Source organism: Saccopteryx leptura, chromosome 3 (assembly GCF_036850995.1).
Source record: "Saccopteryx leptura isolate mSacLep1 chromosome 3, mSacLep1_pri_phased_curated, whole genome shotgun sequence".
In the NCBI taxonomy this organism is placed as follows: Eukaryota; Metazoa; Chordata; class Mammalia; order Chiroptera; family Emballonuridae; genus Saccopteryx; species Saccopteryx leptura.
In genome coordinates this window covers 74152436-74173667 of record NC_089505.1, presented here as the reverse complement: position 1 = coordinate 74173667, position 21232 = coordinate 74152436, and the positions used below count along the sequence as shown (strand labels likewise).

The window sequence follows — 21232 nt, the reverse complement described above, 5'->3', positions numbered from 1 at the left end:
AATGATCCTGGCTCAGGTGACTTTGGGTTTTTCTCTTCTCTTGAGAGAGAGAGGTAGAGAGCAGAATAGACAGGAAGGGAGAGAGATGAGAAGCATCCACTTGTAGCTGAGACACTTTAGTTGTTCATTGATTACTTCTCATAATTACCTTGTACATAAGGTAGGTCTTAATCCGAGCCAATTACTCTCTGCTCAAGTCAGCGATCTTAAGCTCAAGTCAGGAACCTTGGGCTTTAAGCCAGGGACCTTTATGCTCAAGCCAGCAGCCATGGGATCATTTTGATGATCTTACTCACAGGCCAGCGACCTCACACCAGAGCTGGCGAGCAAGGGTGCTTAAACCAGAGACCTGAGAGTTTCGAACCTGGATCCTCAGGTCTCAGGTTGATGTTCACTCCGTCACTGCCTGGGTAGGCATTTGTGTATATACTTTTTTTCTTTATTATGGATTTGTAGAGGTGTATGAAAAACTATCTCAGTTAATCTGAGACATACTGAAATATATCACTAGAATTTCTCCTACACATTACACAATCTTGTGATCAGATGAATCCATAGATGACTGAATGCACTATTGTAGACTACAATCGGGCAAAAATAGGTTTGCAGTTGTTATTATGTGTAAAACAGAGTTTATTCTTGTATGATTGTTTATGATTCTATTTTTGATATGCACAAATGGAAACCTACTTTTACTCCAAATTGTAATTTACTAGGCATGTGATTATTCAGTTGTATAATAAAATGAAATTTCTTTCACTCTATAGATGGATCATATAATGTGAAAATGGGAGAAAACCTAACATTTATTTTACCTCATCAAAAGCACATCACACCATTAAACAGCACGGTGTTACAGAAATGCCTGAGATTTCACGATGTGGCCATGGACTTTACCCACGAGGAATGGCAGCTCCTGGACCCCAATCAGGACCTGTTCCGGGACGTGATGTTGGAGATCTACAGCCACCTGGTGTCAGTGGGTGAGGACAGCTCCCCTGTGTCACTTAGTAGGTGCTCTGTCAGTGGCGTTTCCCCCCTCAGTTACTAAACTTTTCTGAATAACTACAGTGCTCTGAAAACGTAGAACCTCAGATTCTTCTATTGCCTCAGACAAGAAGGTGTAACATTCTGCCTCCTGAGACAAAAGGCTTTGTGTTACAGATGTGAAGCATGTTTGTTTCTTTTTTTAAAATTTATTTTAATTTATTTATTCATTTTAGAAAGGAGAGGGAGAGAGAGAGAGAGAAGGGGGGAGGAGCTGGAAGCATCAACTCCCATATGTGCCTTGACCAGGCAAGCCCAGGGTTTTGAACAGGCAACCTCAGCATTTCCAGGTCGACACTTTATCCACTGCGCCACCACAGGTCTTGTTTGTTTCTTAAAATGTAACATTCTTGGCCCTGGCTGGTTGGCTCAGTGGTAGAGCGTCGGCCTGGCGTGCAGAGGTCCTGGGTTCAATTCCCAGCCAGGGCACACAGGAGAAGCGCCCATTTGCTTCTCCACCCCTCCCCCTCTCCTTCCTCTCTGTCTCTCTCTTCCCCTCCCGCAGCCGAGGCTCCATTGGAGCAAAGATGGCCTGGGCGCTGGGGATGGCTCCTTGGCCTCTGCCCCAGGCGCTAGGGTGGCTCTGGTCATGGCAGAGCGACGCCCCGGAGGGGCAGAGCATCACCCCCTGGTGGGCAGAGCGTCGCCCCCTGGTGGGCGTGCCGGGTGGATCCCGGTCGGGCGTATGCGGGAGTCTGTCTGACTATCTCTCCCCGTTTCAAGCTTCAGGAAAAAAAAAAAAAGTAACATTCTTACCACAGACCAGTTCAGTACGTCTCGCTCTTCTGTCTTTTTTCCCTCTGAGCAGGACATCAATCCATCAAACCAGATGCGCTTTCCAAGGTGGAGCGAAGGGAAGAAACGTGGACAGTGGGGGATGAACCCCAGCATCTGGTCTGTCCAGGTGAGTGGGTGTCAAGCACCCGGGGGGTTGGGGGGCAGAATGGCAGGAAGTCATATTCTAGTCAGAGAACACGTCAGCCCTATAACATTGGATGAAGAAACCAAACCAGCCCTTCACCTATGAAAGAACCCTTTTTATTTGCAGAAATTTAGAGGAAAACATACCCCTTTTTTCTCATTTGAGTAATGATACCTATTTTATGTACATCTTAGTTTTCTTTGTGTACTTTTTTTTTTTAATAGCACTCATATTTTACTCTCTGTCCATGCCCACAGTGTCTCAGTTTGTGTTATCCCCTTTTTCTCTGAAATTCCACGTTTTGGGCCACTTTGGAAAGACAGAATTATGGCCTGACCAGGCGGTGGCGCAGTTGATAGAGCATCAGACTGGGACACTGAGGACTCGGGTTCAAGACCCTGAGGTTGCCAACTTGAGCCCAAGGTCGCTGGCTCGAGCAAGGGGTCACTCAGTTTGCTGTAGCCCCCCAGTCAAGGATCAAGGTATATATGAGAAATCAATCAATGAACAACTAAGGAACCGCAATAAAGAATTGATATTTCTCATCTCTCTCCCTTCCTGTCTGTCCCTCTCTCTGACTCTCTCTGCCTCTGCCACACAAAAAAAGACAGAAATATGAATTCATCACAGTTTTGTTACTACTCAGCCTTCGTGTCCTGTATGGAAATAGTGATTTTCTTCCATAAAATCCATCCACAGCTTGGAAGCTGTGTCCCCATGACAGCCTGGTTTTCATTGTGCATTTATTTCGTTCTTGGCCTCCCTTTTCTACAGCATTTTTCATACTCAGTTCTCATCACTGTTAAATGTTTCCTCAGTTCCCATCATTGAACCTATTTCTGTTCTGTGAAATGGACTCACATACTGTCGTCTCCCTCATTGTTGTCTAAAGTGCACTTCCTTCCTGTGCATTCCACTCACTGTCATGGCAGCCAGCCTCCAACTTCCCATTTTCTGTGAGAGTGAGAATCACCATTCCTCCATCCTTTCTGAAATTTAGAATTCAACACTAGACATTTTAAATTTCATCTGTCCTAGCATCAGCTAGGATGTTTGCTACATTCTGAGCTCTTTTATTTGTTTTGTTTTACTTATTTATGTTTTTCTATGTACCTCTCTTATATTCCTGTAACATTTCATGTAATGAACAAGAATAGACCTTGTTAACATGCCACATGAGTTCCAGCTCAAACTAGTACAACTTACGTGTGCTTCACGTGCCATCCTTCCCAGGTTTCCTAAATCAGATTTTCTTCATGAGTAGATGTTTTTGCTGCCTTTGTTTTCCTAAAGCTTCTGATTTTACATCATAGAGTTAAAGATTTTATTTAGATTTAATTCACTTATGAATCGACTTAGCCCCTTAAATGAATAGCTAATTAGTTTTTAGTTTATTCATTTAGTTGTGCAACCATCACTGTTGTAACAGTCAATTTTGGAACATTTTTTGTGTACACATTTTCATGGTGCTTTTTTATATCGATAGCTTTATAGCAGCTTTCAGAATTGGAAAGGGTGAATTCTCTGAGTCTGTTCTTCTCTTTCAAGATCATTTTGAGGCCCTGAGCAGTTGACTCGGAGGTAGAGCATCACCCCAGCATGTGAAGGTCCTGGGTTCCATTCCCACTCAGGGCACACAAGAGAAGCACCCATCATCTTCTCCACCCCTCCCCCTTTCCTTTCTCTCTATCTCTCTCTTCCCCTCCTGCTGCCAAGGCTCCATTGGAGCATGTGGACCCGGGTTCTGAGAATGGCTCCCTGTCCTCCACCTCAGGTGCTAGAATGGCTGCCATTGCAAAAGAGCAATTCTCCAGATGGGCAGAGCATTACCCCCTATTGCGCATGCCAGGTGGATCCTGTTTGGGCACATGCAGGAGTCTGTCTCTCTGCCTCCTCAATTCTCACTTCAGAAAAGTACAAAAGAAAAAAAAAATAGAGATTTTGACATCTGGATATTTCTTCAATTTCAATATGAATTTTAAAATCAGCTTGTCAGTTTCTGCAGAACTAACCAGCTACATTTAGTCTATCTCATTCTGTAGTAATTTTTTCTGCAACATAGTCTTCATATTAATCCAGGATTATGGTGTGTTCTTTTGTTTAATTAGGTCTTTGATTTCTTCCAAGATAATTTTGTAAGTTTTAGAATAAAACATTTTAGTCTTTATTTACTTGTGTGTGTGTGTGTGTGTGTGTGTGTGTGACAGAGACAGAGAGATAGAGAGAGGGACAGATAAAGACAGGCAGAAAGGGAGAGAGATGAGATGCATCAACTTTTTGTCTCCTTAGTTGTTCATTGCTTTCTCATATGTGCCTGGACTGGGAGGCTGCAGCAGAGCAAGTGACCCCTTGCTCTGTGGACAGTGACCATAGGCTCAAACCAGCTTCCCTGGGGTCATGTCTATGATCCCATTCTCAAGCCAGCGAGACCTAGCCAACAACGTCAGCGTATTGAACCAAGGTCCTCGGTGTTCCATTTCGACACTATTTTCTCACCACTGCCTTGTCAGGCTAGTCTTTCTAAATCATACCTCTGTGTGATTTTCTTCTTTATTATGCAGAAATTTAAATTGTTTTCTTAATTGCATTTATTATTGCTGGAATTTTTTTTTCTTTGTGGCAGAGACAGAGAGAGTCAGAGAGAGGGATAGACAGACAGGCAGAAAGAAAGACAAGAAACATCAACTCTTTGTTGTGGTTCCTTAGTTGTTCATTGATTGATTTCTCATATGTGCCTTGACCGGGGGGCTATAGCAGACTGAGTGACCCCTTGCTCGAGCCAGCGGCCTTGCACTCAAGCTGGCGATTTTGGGGTCTTGAGGCTGGGTCCTCTGCGTCCCAGTCTGATGCTCTATCCACTGAGCCACCACCTAGTCAGGCATTATTGCTGGAATTTTAAAATAATATTACCTTCCCATTAAATTCTGATAACACTAAGTGCTAGATAATTAATCCCAAGTTTTCTGTCATATGAAATGGCAGCTTCTCCTGCACTGACTTTCATGATATATTGTCATCTTGATTAGACAGTTTGTCCTCTTCTGAATCTATCCCTCTCTCTGACTCTATCTCTGTCTCTATCAGAAAAAAAGCCCCCAAAAACTTGATTTTGAGTCTGGCTTGTGGTGTCTTAGTGGATAAAGTGCCCATCGGGAACACTAAGGTTGCCAGCTGGTAAACCGCATACTTAACTGCTCAAGGCACATGTGCAAGTTGATGCTTCTTGCTCCTTCACCTTCTCTGTCTCCCTCTTCTCTTTAACATGCATTAAGTATAAAAATAAAATATCAACTTGCGTTCTGAGCCTGACCTGTGGTGGTTCAGTGGATAGGGCAGTGATGTAGAATGCAGAGGTTGCCAGTTCAAAGCCCTGGGCTTGCAGAGTCAAGGGAATTGTGGCAAGCATAAAAAACTAAAGTGAAGCAACTATTAGTTCATACTTCTTGCCCCACACTAGCTCTCTTCTCCCTATGTATTATCAATAAATAAAATCTTTTTTTTTTTTTTTTTTTTTTTTTACAGAGAGAGTCAGAAAGAGGGATAGGGACAGACAGGAACAGAGAGAGATGAGAAGCATCAATTATCAGTTTTTCATTGCGAGATCTTAATTATTCATTGATTGCTTTCTCATATGTGCCTTGACTGCGGGCCTTCAGCAGAACGAGTAACCCCTTGCTCAAGCCAGTGACCTTGGGTCCAAGCTGGTGAGCTTTTTCTCAAACCAGATGAGCCCGCGCTCAAGCTGGCGACCTCAGGGTCTCAAACCTGGGTCCTCCGCATCCCAATCTGATGCTCTTATCCACTGCGCCACCGCCTAGTCAGGCAAAAATCTCTTCTTTTATTTTTAATTTAATGAGAGGGGAAGGAGAGCCATACTCCCAAATGCACCTCAAACTGGGATCCAAGCGGCAAGCCCACTAGGGGGCGATGCTCTCCACATCTGGGACCCTTGCTCTGTTGCCATCAGGGCCATTTTTTAGTGCCTGGGGTGAAGGTCAAAGAGCCATCCATCCTCACTGCCATGGGCAAACTTGCTCCAGTCCAGCCATGGCTGCAGGAGAGGAGGAAAAGAGCCAAGTGAGAGGGGCAGGTGGATGGGTGGAGAAGCAGATGGGCACTTCTCCTGTGTGTCCTGAGCAGGAATGCAGCCCAGGACTTCTACACGCCCAGCTGATGCTGTGACACTGAGCCAACCTGCCAGTGTTATTCTTAAATTATTATTTATTGTTATTATTATTTTTATTATTATATCTTTTCCCATATTAACAATTGTAAACCTAATTTTGCCCCACCTATACTTTCTGATATCCTCTACTGTTCAGGTTTCCATTGTGTCTTTTACTATCTTTCACAGACTGATTACCTTTACTTCTTTGCTTCAGGTTCCTTCCTCTGGGTAGTTACTAAACTGAGTGTCCTAAAAATTATTTCAGTTCTGATACTGTATACTTAGAACTAAGTGTCCTAACCTACGAGTTAAGAGTTCAGTTCCGCCTGACCAGGTGGTGGCGCAGTGGATAGAGCGTTGGACTGGGATGCAGAAGACCCAGGTTCGAGAGCCCGAGGTCGCCAGCTTGAGCGCGGGCTCATCTGGTTTGAGCAAAAGCCCACCAGCTAGAACACAAGGTCGCTGGCTCCAGCAAGGGGCTACTCGGTCTGCTGAAGGCCCGCGGTCAAGGCACATATGAGAAAGCAATCAATGAACAACTAAGGTGTTGCAACGCACAATGAAAAACTAATGATTGATGCTTCTCATCTCTCTCTGTTCCTGTCTGTCTGTCCCTGTCTATCCCTCTCTCTGACTCCCATTCTGTCTCTGAAATAAATAAATAAAAATTAAAAAAAAAAAGAAATACATTAAAAAATTAAAAAAAAAGAGTTCAGTTCCACAAAACTTTCTTCACTTGTGATGTCAATTTGTGTGTCCAGATTATAACCGGTGCTTCTGACCAGTTGGATAAGTTGGAGGTTCTCATCAACCTTTCCTTGAATTCAATTAATTTCCTAGAGCTGGATACAGAAGTCAGAGAAATGCTGATATTTATGCATTTATTTTAAAGGAGACAGATGAATAAGTACATAAGACAAGGTCTGACATATTCCTGAATACAGGCGCTTCTCTACCCATGGAACTGAGATGAACCCTACACCACGCACATGGATGTATTCACTAACCCAGAAGGTGATAAGATATGAATAGTCATTTTTATAGAGCTTATAGCTCTAGGCCATCTATTCTGTCCTAGAGGACAGTTGTTGGGGCTGAAGGTAAACCTTCCACTCTTTGGTCCTTCTGGAACTAACTGCATCCTGAGGCCATGTAGGAACCGTGCTTGGTCTCCTCAGTAGTGTATGCTCAGCCTTTTTTAAAATGTTCTTTTATGCAGAATAAAATATACTCTTCTCACTTCTGAAACTATGAGGGCTTTACAAATTCAGTGACAGGAAGAAAATCTCCCAACATACCATGCCCTGCAATTTTGTTCTTGTCAGACTAGCATACTCTGTATTCTGGTTGCATCCAGGTTTGTTCTGTATTTAGCCTTGGAATCCACCTGACTGCCGGTAGTTGGTTGGCTTCTGATTTTTTAGGATCCCATGGCTGGTTGTAGAATTTCTGAATGAATGAGGTGGCCACATTTTCCAAGCAAGAGAACAGCCACATGAAGGCATTCTATTTTTCCTAGTATCCCGAGGATATGTTAAAATCCTGTAATAAGTCCCTTCACTAGCATAATCTCAGCAGTTATCAATAGCAATTGTTTTGGCCCTGGCTGGTGACTCAGCGGGTAGAGTGTCGGCCCAGCATATGCATGTCCCAGATTTGACTCCTGGTCAGAACACACTGGAGAAGTAACCACCTGTTTCTCTTCCCCATCCTCTACCCCTTCTCTCTTCTTTCTTTTCCTTTCACTGGCAGTGGCTGGCTTTGTTCCAGCATGGCCTTGGGAGTCAGGATGCCTTGGTTTGTCAGTGTGCATTTCCCTCAGGCACTAAAAAGAGCTCATTACTTTAGCATTGGCTTCACATGGGGTTGCCAGGTGGATCTAAGTCAGAGCACATATGAGACTATGCCTTTTTTTCCTCATGTCTCACCTTAAAATAAATAACAGAAAAAAATAAAAATGAAAGTTTCTTTAAACAAAATATGCTTTTATCACATAGGAAACTTCAAGAGCTTTACAGGCTCTGTGTCTAGAATGTGGATGACTCTATCTCTCTTTCTACAACCCTTGGGGTATCACTAAAGAGTAATTTTACAGAAAGTTATTTTATAAAAAATTTTAATTTCAAACTAAGATTGTGAAAGATTATAGGATGATTTACTGTTCTCTTCTTTCCTAGAAATCCAGAAAGTTAATGTGCCTTTGCAGAGTTCCTTCCAAAGTCCTGACATTGTGAAGAGTGGAGAAGAATGCTGTGAACATGATATGTTTGCAAATATTGTTAATCAAAGAGAAAGCCAGTCCATATTGAGGCAACACTGCGATATGTTGGAGATAGGTGGAAAAACCTTTAAAATCAAAATTAAGTTTGAAAACCAAACCAGAAGTTTTAATTTAAAGAAACTCTGTTTTCTTGAACGGAGATGGTATATCCATCCCATGTCATAACCATGAACTATTCTACACTGAAAATAGGTTGCATCCCAGTACCAAATCCATCAAAAATAAGTCCCAGGTCATTCAGCAACAGACAACTGACAATGGAGAGGAAGCCCTCACATGCACTGAATGTGGGATAACGTTTGTCAAGATGGCTCAGCTCACTGATCATCAGAGAATTCATAGTGGACAGAAACCTTATGGATGCAGTCTGTGTGGGAAAGCCTTCTCCAGAAAATCCAGTCACAAAATTCATACAGGACTGAATCAGAGTGAATACAATATATATAATAAAATCTTTAATAAATTACAGTATATACATCAGAAAACTCATGTGGAAAAGAAACCTTACACATGTAGTGAATTTGGGAAAGGTTATATTTACAGGTATCAGCTCAGCAATCATCAGCGAACTCATACAGGAGAGAAGCTGTATGTATGCAGTGAATGTGGGAAAGGCTTTTCAGTGAAAACCCAACTGATTAGACATCAAAGGACTCATATAGCAGAGAAACCATATGTATGCAGTGAATGTGGGAAACATTATGCAATGAAGCGCCTACTGATTGTACATCAAATGACTCCCAAGGGAGAGAAGCCGTACGTATGCAGTGATTGTGGGAAAGGCTTTCCAGTGAAGATTCAACTGATTATACATCAAAGGACTCATACATGCCTGACCAGGTGGTGGCGCAGTGGACAGAGCATCAGACTGGGATGCAGAGGACCCAGGTTTGAGACCCCAAGGTCGCCAGCTTAAGCACAGGCTCATCTGGTTCAAGCTAAAGCTCACCAGCTTGGACCCAAAGTTGCTGGCTCAAGCAAGGGGTTACTCAGTCTGCTGAAGGCCTGTGGTGAAGGCACATATAAAAAAGCAATCAATGAACAAATAAGGTCTCGCAATGAAAAACTGATGATTGATGCTTCTCATCTCTCTCTGTTTCTGTCTGTCTGTCCCTCTCTCTCTCTATCTGTCCCTGTAAAAAAAAAAAAAAGGACTCATACTGGAGAGAAGCTGTATGTAAGCAGTGAGTGTGGGAAAGGCTTTACAGTGAAGAACAAACTAAGTATACATCAAAGAGCTCATACAGGAGAGAAGCTGTATGTATGCAGTTAGTGTGGAAAAGGTTTTTCAGGGAAGCTTCCACCGATTGCACATCAAAGCATTCATACTGGAGAAAAGCCATATAAATGCAATGAGTGTGGAAAGGCTTTGCAGTGAATAGCCAAGTGATTAGACATCAAAGGACTCATACAGGAGAGAAGCCATATGTATGCAGTGAATGTGGGAAAGGCTGCAGTGAAGTACCAACTGACTGTACAACAAAGGACTCATATAGAAGAGAAGTTCCCTGTATGTACTGTATGTAGGAATGTTTTTCACAGGAAGAGTGATCTAACTGTACATAAGCATGCTCATTCCTTAGTGAAAACATGAATATGCAATGAATGTGGGAAAGGCTTCCCCATGAAAAGTATTATCAATATATACATGCAACCTCATAGAAATTATATAAATGCAGTGATTATTATAAAACTTTTTAAAAAGAATTCATTAATTTTAAATAAAAGATCAGTGCAGTATCAGAGCTGGAAGCATCAACGTCCACAAGTTGCTTCCCATATGTGCCTTGATCAGGCAGGCCCAGGATTTCAAATGAGGAACCTCAGCATTCCAGGTTTACAGCTTATGTAGTGCACCAACACAAGTCAGGGATTTTGGTGAAACTCCTAGCTCTCCAGCTTGAGTGCAGGTTCACCAGCTTAAGCAGAAGTTTGCTGGCTTGAGTGTGGGATCATACACTTAACCTCATGGTTGCTGGCTTGAAGTCCAAGGCCGGCTTGACCGTTAGATCATAAATGATCTCAAGTTCACTGGTTTAAACCCAGGGTTGCTGCCTTGAGCAAGGGTCCCTAGCTCAGCTGGAGCCCTCTAGTGTAGGTATGTATGAGAAAGCAGTTTATAAACAACTGAAGTGTCAGAACAATGAGTTGATGCTTCTCATCTCTTTCCCTTTTAGTCTGTCTGTAGATGTATATCTGTATTTCTATTTCTAAAAAAAAAAAAAAAGATATGCCTCATGGAACATCAGTGATTTGTCAGAAAAGACTTTGTTTGCATATACTGAATGTGGAAATTAAATTCTCATTGAGTAAAATTTGTCTCATTATCCATTAGAAAATGCACACAGGAGAGTAATCCTACAAATGTCATGAATGTGGGAAACTATCGGTGCAAAGTCAAGACTCAGTGTTCATCAAAAAACATACAAGAGAGGCTCTGTGGGTGCAGCAATTGTGGGAAAGCTGTTTTCACTTGTTTATTTTTGTTAAACAGAATTCATGGGACATTGCTTTGTGGATGCCTGTTGCCAGCTGTATGTCCTCCATATAATTCTATGCAGTGAAAAATAACAGTGCAGCCTGAACAGGTAGTGGCGCAGTGCATAGAGTGTTGGACTGGGATGCAGAGGACCCAGGTTCGAGACCCCGAGGTCACCAGCTTGTGTGTGGGCTCATCTGGTTTGAGCAAAGGTCACCAGCTTAGACCCAAGGTTGCTGTCTTGAGCAAGGGGTTACTTGGTCTGCTGAAGGCCCGCAGTCAAGGCACATATGAGAAAGCAATCAATGAACAACTGAAGTGCCACAACAAAAAACTGGTGATTGATGCTTCTTATCTCTCTCCATTCCTGTCTGTCCCTATTTATCCTCTCTAACTCTCACTCTGTCTCTGAAAAAAAAAAAAAAGAGAATAAAAAAGGAATAACTTATAGCAACAGACACAGTTCTATCTGTCCTGTTCAGTTACCTCATATATCATAATAATTTACAAAACATTCTGATGCAATCAGGCTTGATAATATTTTAGGAAATTGCATCTGTAAAATGTGTATTCTGATAGAAATTCTATGAATGTGACAGACTTTGAAACAGTGCAGTGGAATGTAGACTCTAGTCATATGAGATCATCAGAAATTATGAATGGACTTTTGTAATTATGGAAATGAAGGGTCGGAAAGTAAGACCTCAAGAAATGTCAATTTATATTAATGAAATACTTCCATGTGGGACTGAATATGGTGAGGTTTAGCACTACCTCATGTTCCTCATCACGACATGAAATCCATGCAGAAATAATTCACGAAGACATTGAATTTGGTGGTTTTAGCAAAACCTCAGATAACTTGGAGTAGAAAAAAATTCTTGAATGAAAAAGCATTCTGCCACAAATCTAAACAGATACTACACCTTCCAAGCAATTTGGGACAGAACACCTTCAGCCATGTTTCTTTCCAAAAAATCTTCATGTGTATTTGAGCCAAACTGATTATATATGCTGTGAAGCACGATCCCAAATGCTCCAGCATCAACCTCGTTTCTGTTTGCCTTGTAATTGAAATAATAAATAAATGGAGTTACTCTCAACATGACTTAATGTGTACAACAGTGTTCTGTGTCTGTTTCAATATATAAATAAGTTTTGCTGTTTCTTAATTTAAAGTTTGTGTTATTTTAGAATACTTGAAGTACTTCAAATTTAACATGTTCATTTCAATAATAACATATTTCCATCTGGTGACCTTTATAAGTGGCATTGAGTGTTGTGTAAAATCAATAATTTTGGCCTGACTTCTGGCGCAATGAGTCAAAGGTGGACCTGGAATGCTGAGGTTGCCAGTTTGAATCCCCGGGATTGCCTTGTCAAGGCACATACGACAAGCAGCAATATGAATTGATGCTTTTGTTTGTTTGTTTCTTATTTTTGTGAAATGGGAAGCAGAGAGGCAGAGAGACATACTTTCGCTTCACCCCCTGGACTCCACCCAGCATGCCCACCAGGGGGCGATCCTCTGCCCATCTGGGGAGATGCTACATTCCAACTGGAGCCATTGTAGCGCCTGAGGCAAGGCCATGGAACTATCCTCAGCGCCCAGGATAGGTGCCTTGGCTGAGGGAGGGGAAGAGAGAGATGGAAAGTAGAGGGGAAAGGGTGAAGAAGCAGATGGGCGCTTCTCCTGTGTGCCCTGTCTGGGAATTGAACCCAGGACTTCCACACACTGGGCCGACTCTCTCCAACTAAGCTAGTTGTGCAGGGTGAATTGATGCTTTTTAATCCTTCCCCCTATTCCATGATCTGTATTTCTTCCTTCTAAAATCAATAAAGAAAACCTTTAAGAAATAGTTCTAAGTAACTTTTAGTTTGTTACTTATTTTTACCTTTTTAAACAAGAAAGGGAAATAGACTCCTGCATGCACCCCCACCAGGAGCCACCCAGAAAACCCCTTCTAGGGTCAATGTTCCAATCAACCAAGCTATCCTCACCACCTGGGACTGACGCTTGAACCAATCATGCCACTGCCAGTGAGAAGGGAAGGGAGTGGATGACCTCTGATGGCCCAGTGGATAAAGTGTCTATCTGGAATGTTGACATCCCTGGTTCAAAACCTGGGGCTTACCCAGTCAAGGCACATACGGGAGTTGATGCTTCCTGCTCTTCTGTGTTTCATTTTCCTTTCCAAAAATGTATAAATAAAACCTTGTTTTCTAAGAAATGGAAGAGAGAGAGATGGAGCAGAGGAAGAGAAAGAGAAGCAGATAGTTCTTTCTCATGTATGTTTTTTTAAATTATTTATTCATTTTAAAGAGGAAAGAGAGAGAAAGAGAGAGGAACAGGATGCATCAACTCTCATATATTCCTTGACTGAGCAAGCCCGGTTTTCAAACTGGGGAACACAGCATTCCAAGGCCTATGCTTTTTCCATTGCGCCACCACAGTTCAGCCTCGCATGTATGTTTTAACCAGGGATTGAACCTGGCACTTCCAATATCCAGCCAACACTATCTATTTAGCAAACCAACTAGAACCCAAAACTTTTATTTTTTTTTAGAAGAAAAAAGAGCATGCAATAGAAACATCCATCTGTTTCTGTGTATGCCCTGAGTGGGGACAGAATGAGCAAACTTCGCCTTCCAGACATTGCTCTAATTAACGGAGCTACCTGGGCAGGGCCCATATCTATAAACTTCAAATTAAGTTTAGAATCACAAAATTTGAAAGTTTTGAGAGATGCCTCAAATGCTTTGCAGGCAGGTACTCTACCAAATAAAATCTTAATTACTCACACCCATCATTATCAAATAGAGGAAAGTGAAGTTGTTCTAGTACTGTTAACATGCATTTATTTCTGTTTGGTTGTTCAATGGTCTTAAGAAACTTGAGCACAAACTGACCAGGTGGTGGCACACCGAATGGAGCATCAGACTGGGACCCAGAGGGCCCAGGTCCAAAACCCTGACATAACTGGCCTAAATGCAGGCTAATGCAGCTGGACAGTGGATTCACCAGCTAGAGCATTGTGTCACTGCCTTGAGCATGGGAACATAGACATGACTCTATTGTCACTGGCTTGAAACCCAAGACACAATCGGCATCAAAGCAAAATAGAGCAGCAATCTGCCACATTTTATGTTACATAACGGGCAAGCAAAATAGTCTTTGCATAACATTCAGCTCTAGAATTTCAGATGGAAATGTATTATAAGTTTTTGTTTTTCTTTACAGGGACAGAGAGAGAGTCAGAGAGAGGGATAGATAGGGACAGACAGACAGGAACGGAGAGAGATGAGAAGCATCAATCATCAGTTTTTCGTTGCGACATCTTAGTTGTTCATTGATTGCTTTCTCATATGTGCCTTGACCATGGGCCTTCAGCAGACCTAGTAACCCTTTGCTTGAGCCAGCGACCTTGGGTTCAAGCTGGTGAGCTTTTTGCTCAGGCCAGATGAGCCCGCGCTCAAGCTGGTGACCTCGGGGTCTCGAACCTGGGTCCTCAGATCCCAGTGGCACTCTATCCACTGTGCCACCACCTGGTCAGGCTGTATTATAAGTTTTTTAATAGGTAGAAACATCAGCTACTAAAATTGAGCATTTCGGAGGGGACATTGCTCCACCCTCACTCACATAACAACTAACTAACTAACTAACTAACTAACTAACTCTGTTTGGCCCCTAAGATGGCTGGTTAGCCAAAAACAGATAAGATTCTTGAAGGCAGGAACAACCTAAGACAGACACAATTGAAGAGGGGCAAACAGAAGAAGGCTTAAGAACTAACAAAGGTGAGGCTCAAACCCTCAACCTCGAGAATAGAGGAGACTGCTCTCTTGAAGTAGTGGTCATCATTCACTGTCTAGAGCACCTAAAGAGGAGGAGTCCATGGAAACTCTAGAAGATTCAAGCAGCTGATGATACTACCAATAAGGTAGCCCTAAAACCAGTAGAGTTTTTAGAAAATTTTAGTAACTTTACTAGAACCCTTATTGCCAAAGGTTTTTTTGCAACCAATTAGAAAAAGGTTTTGTCAACAAGAAAGGGATGACTAAGAATAAGTAGTTAAGCCTGACCTGTGGTGGCGCAGTGGATAAAGCATCGACCTGGAAATGCTAAGGTCGCCGGTTCAAAATCCTGGGCTTGCCTGGTCAAGGCACATATGGGAGTTGATGCTTCTTGCTCCTCCCCCCTTCTCTCTCTCCTCCCCTCTCTCTCCTTTCTAAAATGAATAAATAAATTTAAAATTAAAAAAAAAGAATAAGTAGTTAGAAGTCAGTGTAAGCTAAATAAAAAAAGAAAAAAGGGGAATATGTAGGAGACGACTCTGCACCAATATAAATGGCAGTTAACTGCCGAGCAAGGGTTACTTGGAGACAAGAGATCTTGGAGTATATTGGCCATGGGGAGACACTGGTCTGGGTTACTTGAATGGATATATGCAGGATTCTTGGAGGAATGCCTCCAAGAACCAGATGTCCTTTGTGATTGATAAGCTCTGAGACTCTGACTCCTCTTGTGTCCTTGTTCATGAAAGAAACAATAGACGTGCAGGGTTGGGGATGAAACGGATAGGAAAAGAGGCTTGTGTAACTTTCTAGCTTTATCTGCTGAGCTATGGCTTTTGGAACTCAATAAATATGCAGTAGTGCTGTTTCTCGGGGCTGGATCCACCTGAGTCACCTGAGTTTCAGCCCTCTGCCCAGTTATTTGAATCTGGTGTGTCTTTTGCCTCACGAGCCCAAGCTGTACAGGAATTTGTAACATCTGGCGCCCTACATGGGTCATAATCCCATGAACGCAGTCTCAAAGAGGTCAGAGGTTGCAGTCTCAGGATCATCAGACCGAAGAGGGTATAAGACTGCTCAGAAGGTAAGCGAATCCTTTGGGAAGGAGAGTGATGGGAAATTCTCACACCAATTCCTCAGTAGAGACTCCAAAATACATGAAACTACTGCAAATGTTATTAGAGGGTTTGGGTGTAACTGTAAAAAGTAAAAATATTGTTATTAATTAAAAATATAAGAAAGCAGGCCCTGGCCGGTTGGCTCAGTGGTAGAGCGTCGGCCTGGCATGCAGGAGTCCCGGGTTCGATTCCCGGCCAGGGCACACAGGGGAAGCACCCATCTGCTTCTCCATCCCTCCCCCTCTCCTTCCTCTCTGTCTCTCTCTTCCCCTCCCGCAGCCAAGGCTCCACTGGAGCAGAGTTTGCCCAGGCGCTGAGGATGGCTCTGTGGCCTCTGCCTCAGGCGCTAGAATGGCTCTGATTGCAGCAGAGCGATGCCCCAAAATGGGCAGAGCATCGCCCCCTGGAGGGCATGCCAGGTGGATCCCGGTCGTGCGCATGCGGGAGTCTGTCTGACTGTCTCCCCGTTTCCAGCTTCGGAAAAATACACACACAAAAAAAAAAGATAAAAAAAAAATATAAGAAAGCATTGTTACTGGTTTCAGCCACAGGAAAGGCTGCTTTAAGTTTAAAAACCTGGAACCAAGTAATGAGAGCTTTACTGAATAATCATCAAGGAGACACTATTCCTCTTTCTGTTTGGTCCCTTTGTAATTTAATTTCTGTAGCTTTTCAGCCATTACAGTCTGATTCTGAATCCTTGTGGCATCCAGATGTCAGGTAATGTCTGATATTGATTATGGTTAAGTAAAAAACCAATATAAGTTGAGCAGTAACTGTTAAAAGGAGAGAAGCTTGAAGCATTACATCAATTGGTACAAACTCAATTAAAATTAGGACACATAGAAGAATCACAAAGTCCTTAGAATTCTCCAGTCTTTGTAATAAAGAAAAAATCTGGAAAATGGAGAATGCTTAATGATTTTTGTTGTAGCTACAATACTCTGAACTATCATTTTGCTTCTTTCTTATTCTTTGCCTAGAAATTGAGGCAGGGGACATGTGTTGGATTTGACTATAGAAAATATCCCAGCAGCTGCAAAGAAAATTTTCTTGGGGAAATTTTATTTAGTCGTATCCATTGTCAGTCCCTCTGTCAGAAAATGCCCTGATTCAAATCAGGCAGGCATCTTCCTAGTCTGTACTCTGAAATCCCAGGTTTCTCTCTGGTTTGTCTGGTTATAGTTTCTGTTTAGTTTTTGTTTGATGTTGTCTAAAATGTGATTTTTTAAGGCCTGAATAAAGTTCTTGAATGCAATAATTGGAAATGCTGGCTCTTATATTGAAAAAAGTTTCACCCATATATTTTTTTTTAATTTTTATTTATTTATTTATTTTTTACAGAGACAGAGAGTGAGTCAGAGAGAGGGATAGACAGGGACAGACAGACAGGAATGGAGAGAGACGAGAAGCATCAATCACCAGTCTTTTTTTTTTTTTTTTTTTGTATTTTTCTGAAGCCGGAAACGGGGAGAGACAGTCAGACAGACTCTCGCATGCGCCCGACCAGGATCCACCCGGCACGCCCACCAGGGGCGACGCTCTGCCCACCAGGGGACGATGCTCTGCCCCTCCGGGGGGTCGCTCTGCCGCGACCAGAGCCACTCTAGCGCCTGGGGCAGAGGCCAAGGAGCCATCCCCAGCGCCCAGACCATCCTTGCTCCAATGGAGCCTTGGCTGCGGGAGGGTAAGAGAGAGACAGCGAGGAAGGAGGGGGGATGGAGAAGCAAATGGGCACTTCTCCTATGTGTCCTGGCCGGGAATCGAACCCGGGTCCCCCGCATGCCAGACCGACGCTCTACCGCTGAGCCAACCGGCCAGGGCCACCAGTCTTTTTTTATTGGGCATTGCAACACCTTAGTTGTTCATCGATCGCCCTCCCATATGCGCCCTGACCGTGGGCCTTCAGCAGACCGAGCAACCCCCCGCTGGAGTCAGCGACCTTGGGTTCAAGCTGGTGGGCTTTTCCTCAAACCAGATGAGCCTGCACTCAAGCCGGTGACCTCGGGGTCTCAAACCCGGGTCCTCTGCATCCCAGTTCGATGCTCTATCCACTGCGCCACCGCCTGGTCAGGCTATTTTTTTTTTTTTAATTTTTCTGAAGCTGGAAACGGGGAGAGACAGTCAGACAGACTCCCACATGCGCCCAACTGGGATCCACCCGGCACGCCCACCAGGGGGCGATGCTCTGCCCCTCCGGAGCATCGCTCTATTGCGACCAGAGCCACTCTAGCACCTGGGGCAGAGGCCAAGGAGCCATCCCCAGCGCCCGGGCCATCTTTGCTCCAATGGAAACTTGGCTGCGGGAGGGGACGAGAGAAACAGAGAGGAAGGAGAGAGGGAGGGGTGGAGAAGCAGATGGGCGCTTCTCCGGTGTGCCCTGGCCGGGAATCGAACCCGGGACTTCTGCACGCCAGGCCGACGCTCTACCACTGAGCCAGCCGGCCAGGGCCAGTCAGGCTATTTTTTGTTTTAAAATTAGAAATTGTAAGGAGCACTCATTTAAATTTTTTTTTTTTTACAGAGGAGAGGGAGAGACAGAGAGAGAGAAAGGGGGGGGGGAGGAGCTGGAATCATCAATTCCCATATGTGCCTTGACCAGGCAAGCCCAGGGTTTCGAACCGGCAACCTCAGCATTTCCAGGTTGATGCTTTATCCACTGCGCCACCACAGGTCAGGCCTAAATTTAAATTGAATAGAATATAAATCCTTAAGACTTGCTAATTTGGTTAATACATTTTTTTTTAATTTTATTTATTCATTTTAGAGAGGAGAGAGAGACAGAGACAGAGAGGGAGAGAGAGAGGAGAGAGAGACAGAGAGAGAAGGTGGGGAGGAGCTGGAAGCATCAACTCCCATATGTGCCTTGACTAGGCAAGCCCAGGGTTTCGAACCGGCGACCTCAGCATTTCCAGGTCGATGCTTTATCCACTGTGCCACCACAGGTCAGGCTGGTTAATACATTGTAAGGTGTATTTAAAGTTAAAAGTCAAATAGTAATTCAAGTATTAGGATTAATCAAAGTTATATGCTATACTTGTGTTTCTGTGCTGAAAATTGTTTGTGTGTAAAGATATGCTGAGATCTGTAAAACAAAAAAATTAAGCAAAATTAAGTCATTTCAAAAATTTATCTGAAGCTGCTTCAAGCAGTTGGCTGCTTTTCAAGCGTATCCTGGAAAAGGGGCCTCAAGGAAAGTAGGAATTTGGCTCCTCTGATACCCTGAAATAAACTTAACAATACAAAAGACTTTTAGATATAGAAGCTAATGCATTTGTTATTGCGATACAACATTGGTTTTCTTCCTAACCCATTTAAGCAGTAGTCACTAAGCTGCAAGGTTTAGGGGAAAGTCCCTAACAAAACTCTTCAAGTTTTTTTTTGTTTTTGTATTTTTCTGAAGTTGGAAACGGGGAGGCAGTCTGACAGACTCCCGCATGTGCCCGACTGGGATCCACCCAGCATGCCCACCAGGGGGCGATGCTCTGCACATCTGGGCATTGCTCTGTTGCAACCAGAGGCATTCTAGCGCCTGAGGGAGAAGCCATAGAACCATCCTCTGTGCCCGGGCCAACTTTGCTCCAATGGAGCCTTGGCTGCCGGAGGGGAAGAGAGAGACAGTGAGGAAGGAGAGGGGGAGGGGTGGAGAAGCAGATGGGCGCTTCTCCTGTGTGCCCTGGCTGGGAACTGAACCTGGGACTCCTGCACGCCAGGCTGATGCTCTACCACTGAGCCATCCGGCCAGGGCTTTTTTAAGTTTTTTTTTTTTTTTTACAATAGGAAGATAATGAGGGTCATTTAGCCTCTAATGGGAAAAAGCCTTTATCTTCTAAATAATTAAAGGAGTGACTTTTTAAATTATAGTCTAAACTTTCTGACAAAGAGGTTCTTATACTCAATATGACCAAATCCCTGTCAAAGCTCTTAAAGAGTTAAAAAAGGTTTGCTCCCAGTATAGAACTAACTGTCTTTAAACTCAGGGAGTGCTATCCTCCTTCACGGACTCAGAATGTTTTATCTCAAAAATTTGTGGCACTTTAGTTGTTCATTGATTGCTTTCATATGTGTCTTGACTGTGGGGCTACAGGAAACCGAGTAACCCTTTGCTGAAGCCAGTGGCCTTGGGTCCAAGATGGTGAGCTTTTGCTCAAACCAGATGAGCCCACCCTCAAGCTGGTGATGTTGGGGTCTCAAACCTGGGTCCTCCGCATCCCAGTCTGACCCTCTATCCACTGCACCACTGCCTGGTCAGGCCAGGTTGTTCTTTCAAAAGTAGAATAGTTACAATTTATGACTTAGTAGGAGAATCAGGCTTGTATTCAAGCTAATCAGAATGCCAATGCTAACCCTTTTGTTAATATTACACAAGATGAACTTTTTATACAGGGACAGTTTGCTAATTTGCAACAGCAATGTAGGCAAAATATAGGGGTGAGGATTTGCTCTTATCTCCACAGATACGGGGGACCAGTAGATACCTTCCAGAAGATTAAAGCCTCGGCATGAGTTGTCAGAAGAAGAAATAAAGAGACTAAGCCTATAGCCAAAGATTATTAGAGAAATAAAGATAATGCCAAATACAACAGAAAAAGCTAAATTGCCTACTTAGGAGCAACTGAAGAAGCTTACCCAGGAGGCAAAATATTTTAATTAAGACTAAGACTTCAAAAATATATTTGACTCTGTTTCTAGCAATGTTAGCTGTTGTGTCTATAACAATAAGCCAAACTAACTACTAACCTTACTAAGTTTTTTTTAAACTTTATTTATTTTATATATATATATACATATATATATATACATATATATGTATATATATATATATATTTTTTTTTTTTTTCAGAAACAGAGAGTAAGAGAGAGAGATAGACAGGGACAGACAGGAATGGAGAGAGATGAGAAACATCAATCATCAGTTTTTTGTTGCGACATCTTAGTTCATTGACGGCTTTCTCATATGTGCCTTGACTGTGGGCCTTCAGCAGACCGAGTAACCCCTTGCTCGAAACAGCGACTTTGGGTCCAAGTTTGTGAGCTTTTTGCTCAAGCCAGATGAACCCACACCTAAGCTGGTGACCTTGGGGTCTCGAACCTGGGTCCTCCGCATCCCAGTCTGATGCTCTATCCACTGCGCCACCGCCTGGTCAAGCTATTCTTACTAAGTTTATATTCCTTCAACAAAGAATGTTGAATAGTCCAACATTATGTCAAAATTATGTAAATCAACCTTTAGAAAAAATTATTATCCTCAACCTTTAATATTTCATTATATGGATGACATATTGATAGCTTGTAAAAATAGAAGGCAATTTTTGTCACATAAATCTCAGGAGAAATTATGCACATACTTAGAGAAAATCTGTACTTTAATTACTAAAAGTAGACTTAGAATAAGACAACTAATTAGAAATAATCCAAATAA

The 21232-nt window shown here is 42.9% G+C and overlaps 1 protein-coding gene across 1 annotated transcript; it reads left to right on the top strand.

Moving 5' to 3' along the window:
• The first annotated feature begins 787 nt into the window (after positions 1–787).
• LOC136398216 (zinc finger protein 615-like) lies at positions 788–20316 on the top strand. The gene is made up of 5 exons (XM_066372584.1): positions 788–983; positions 1856–1951; positions 8315–8447; positions 8611–9258; positions 20268–20316. The coding sequence occupies exons 1-5, from the start codon at positions 788–790 to the stop codon at positions 20314–20316; spliced, it is 1122 nt and encodes a 373-aa protein (XP_066228681.1).
• The last annotated feature ends 916 nt before the right edge of the window (positions 20317–21232 follow it).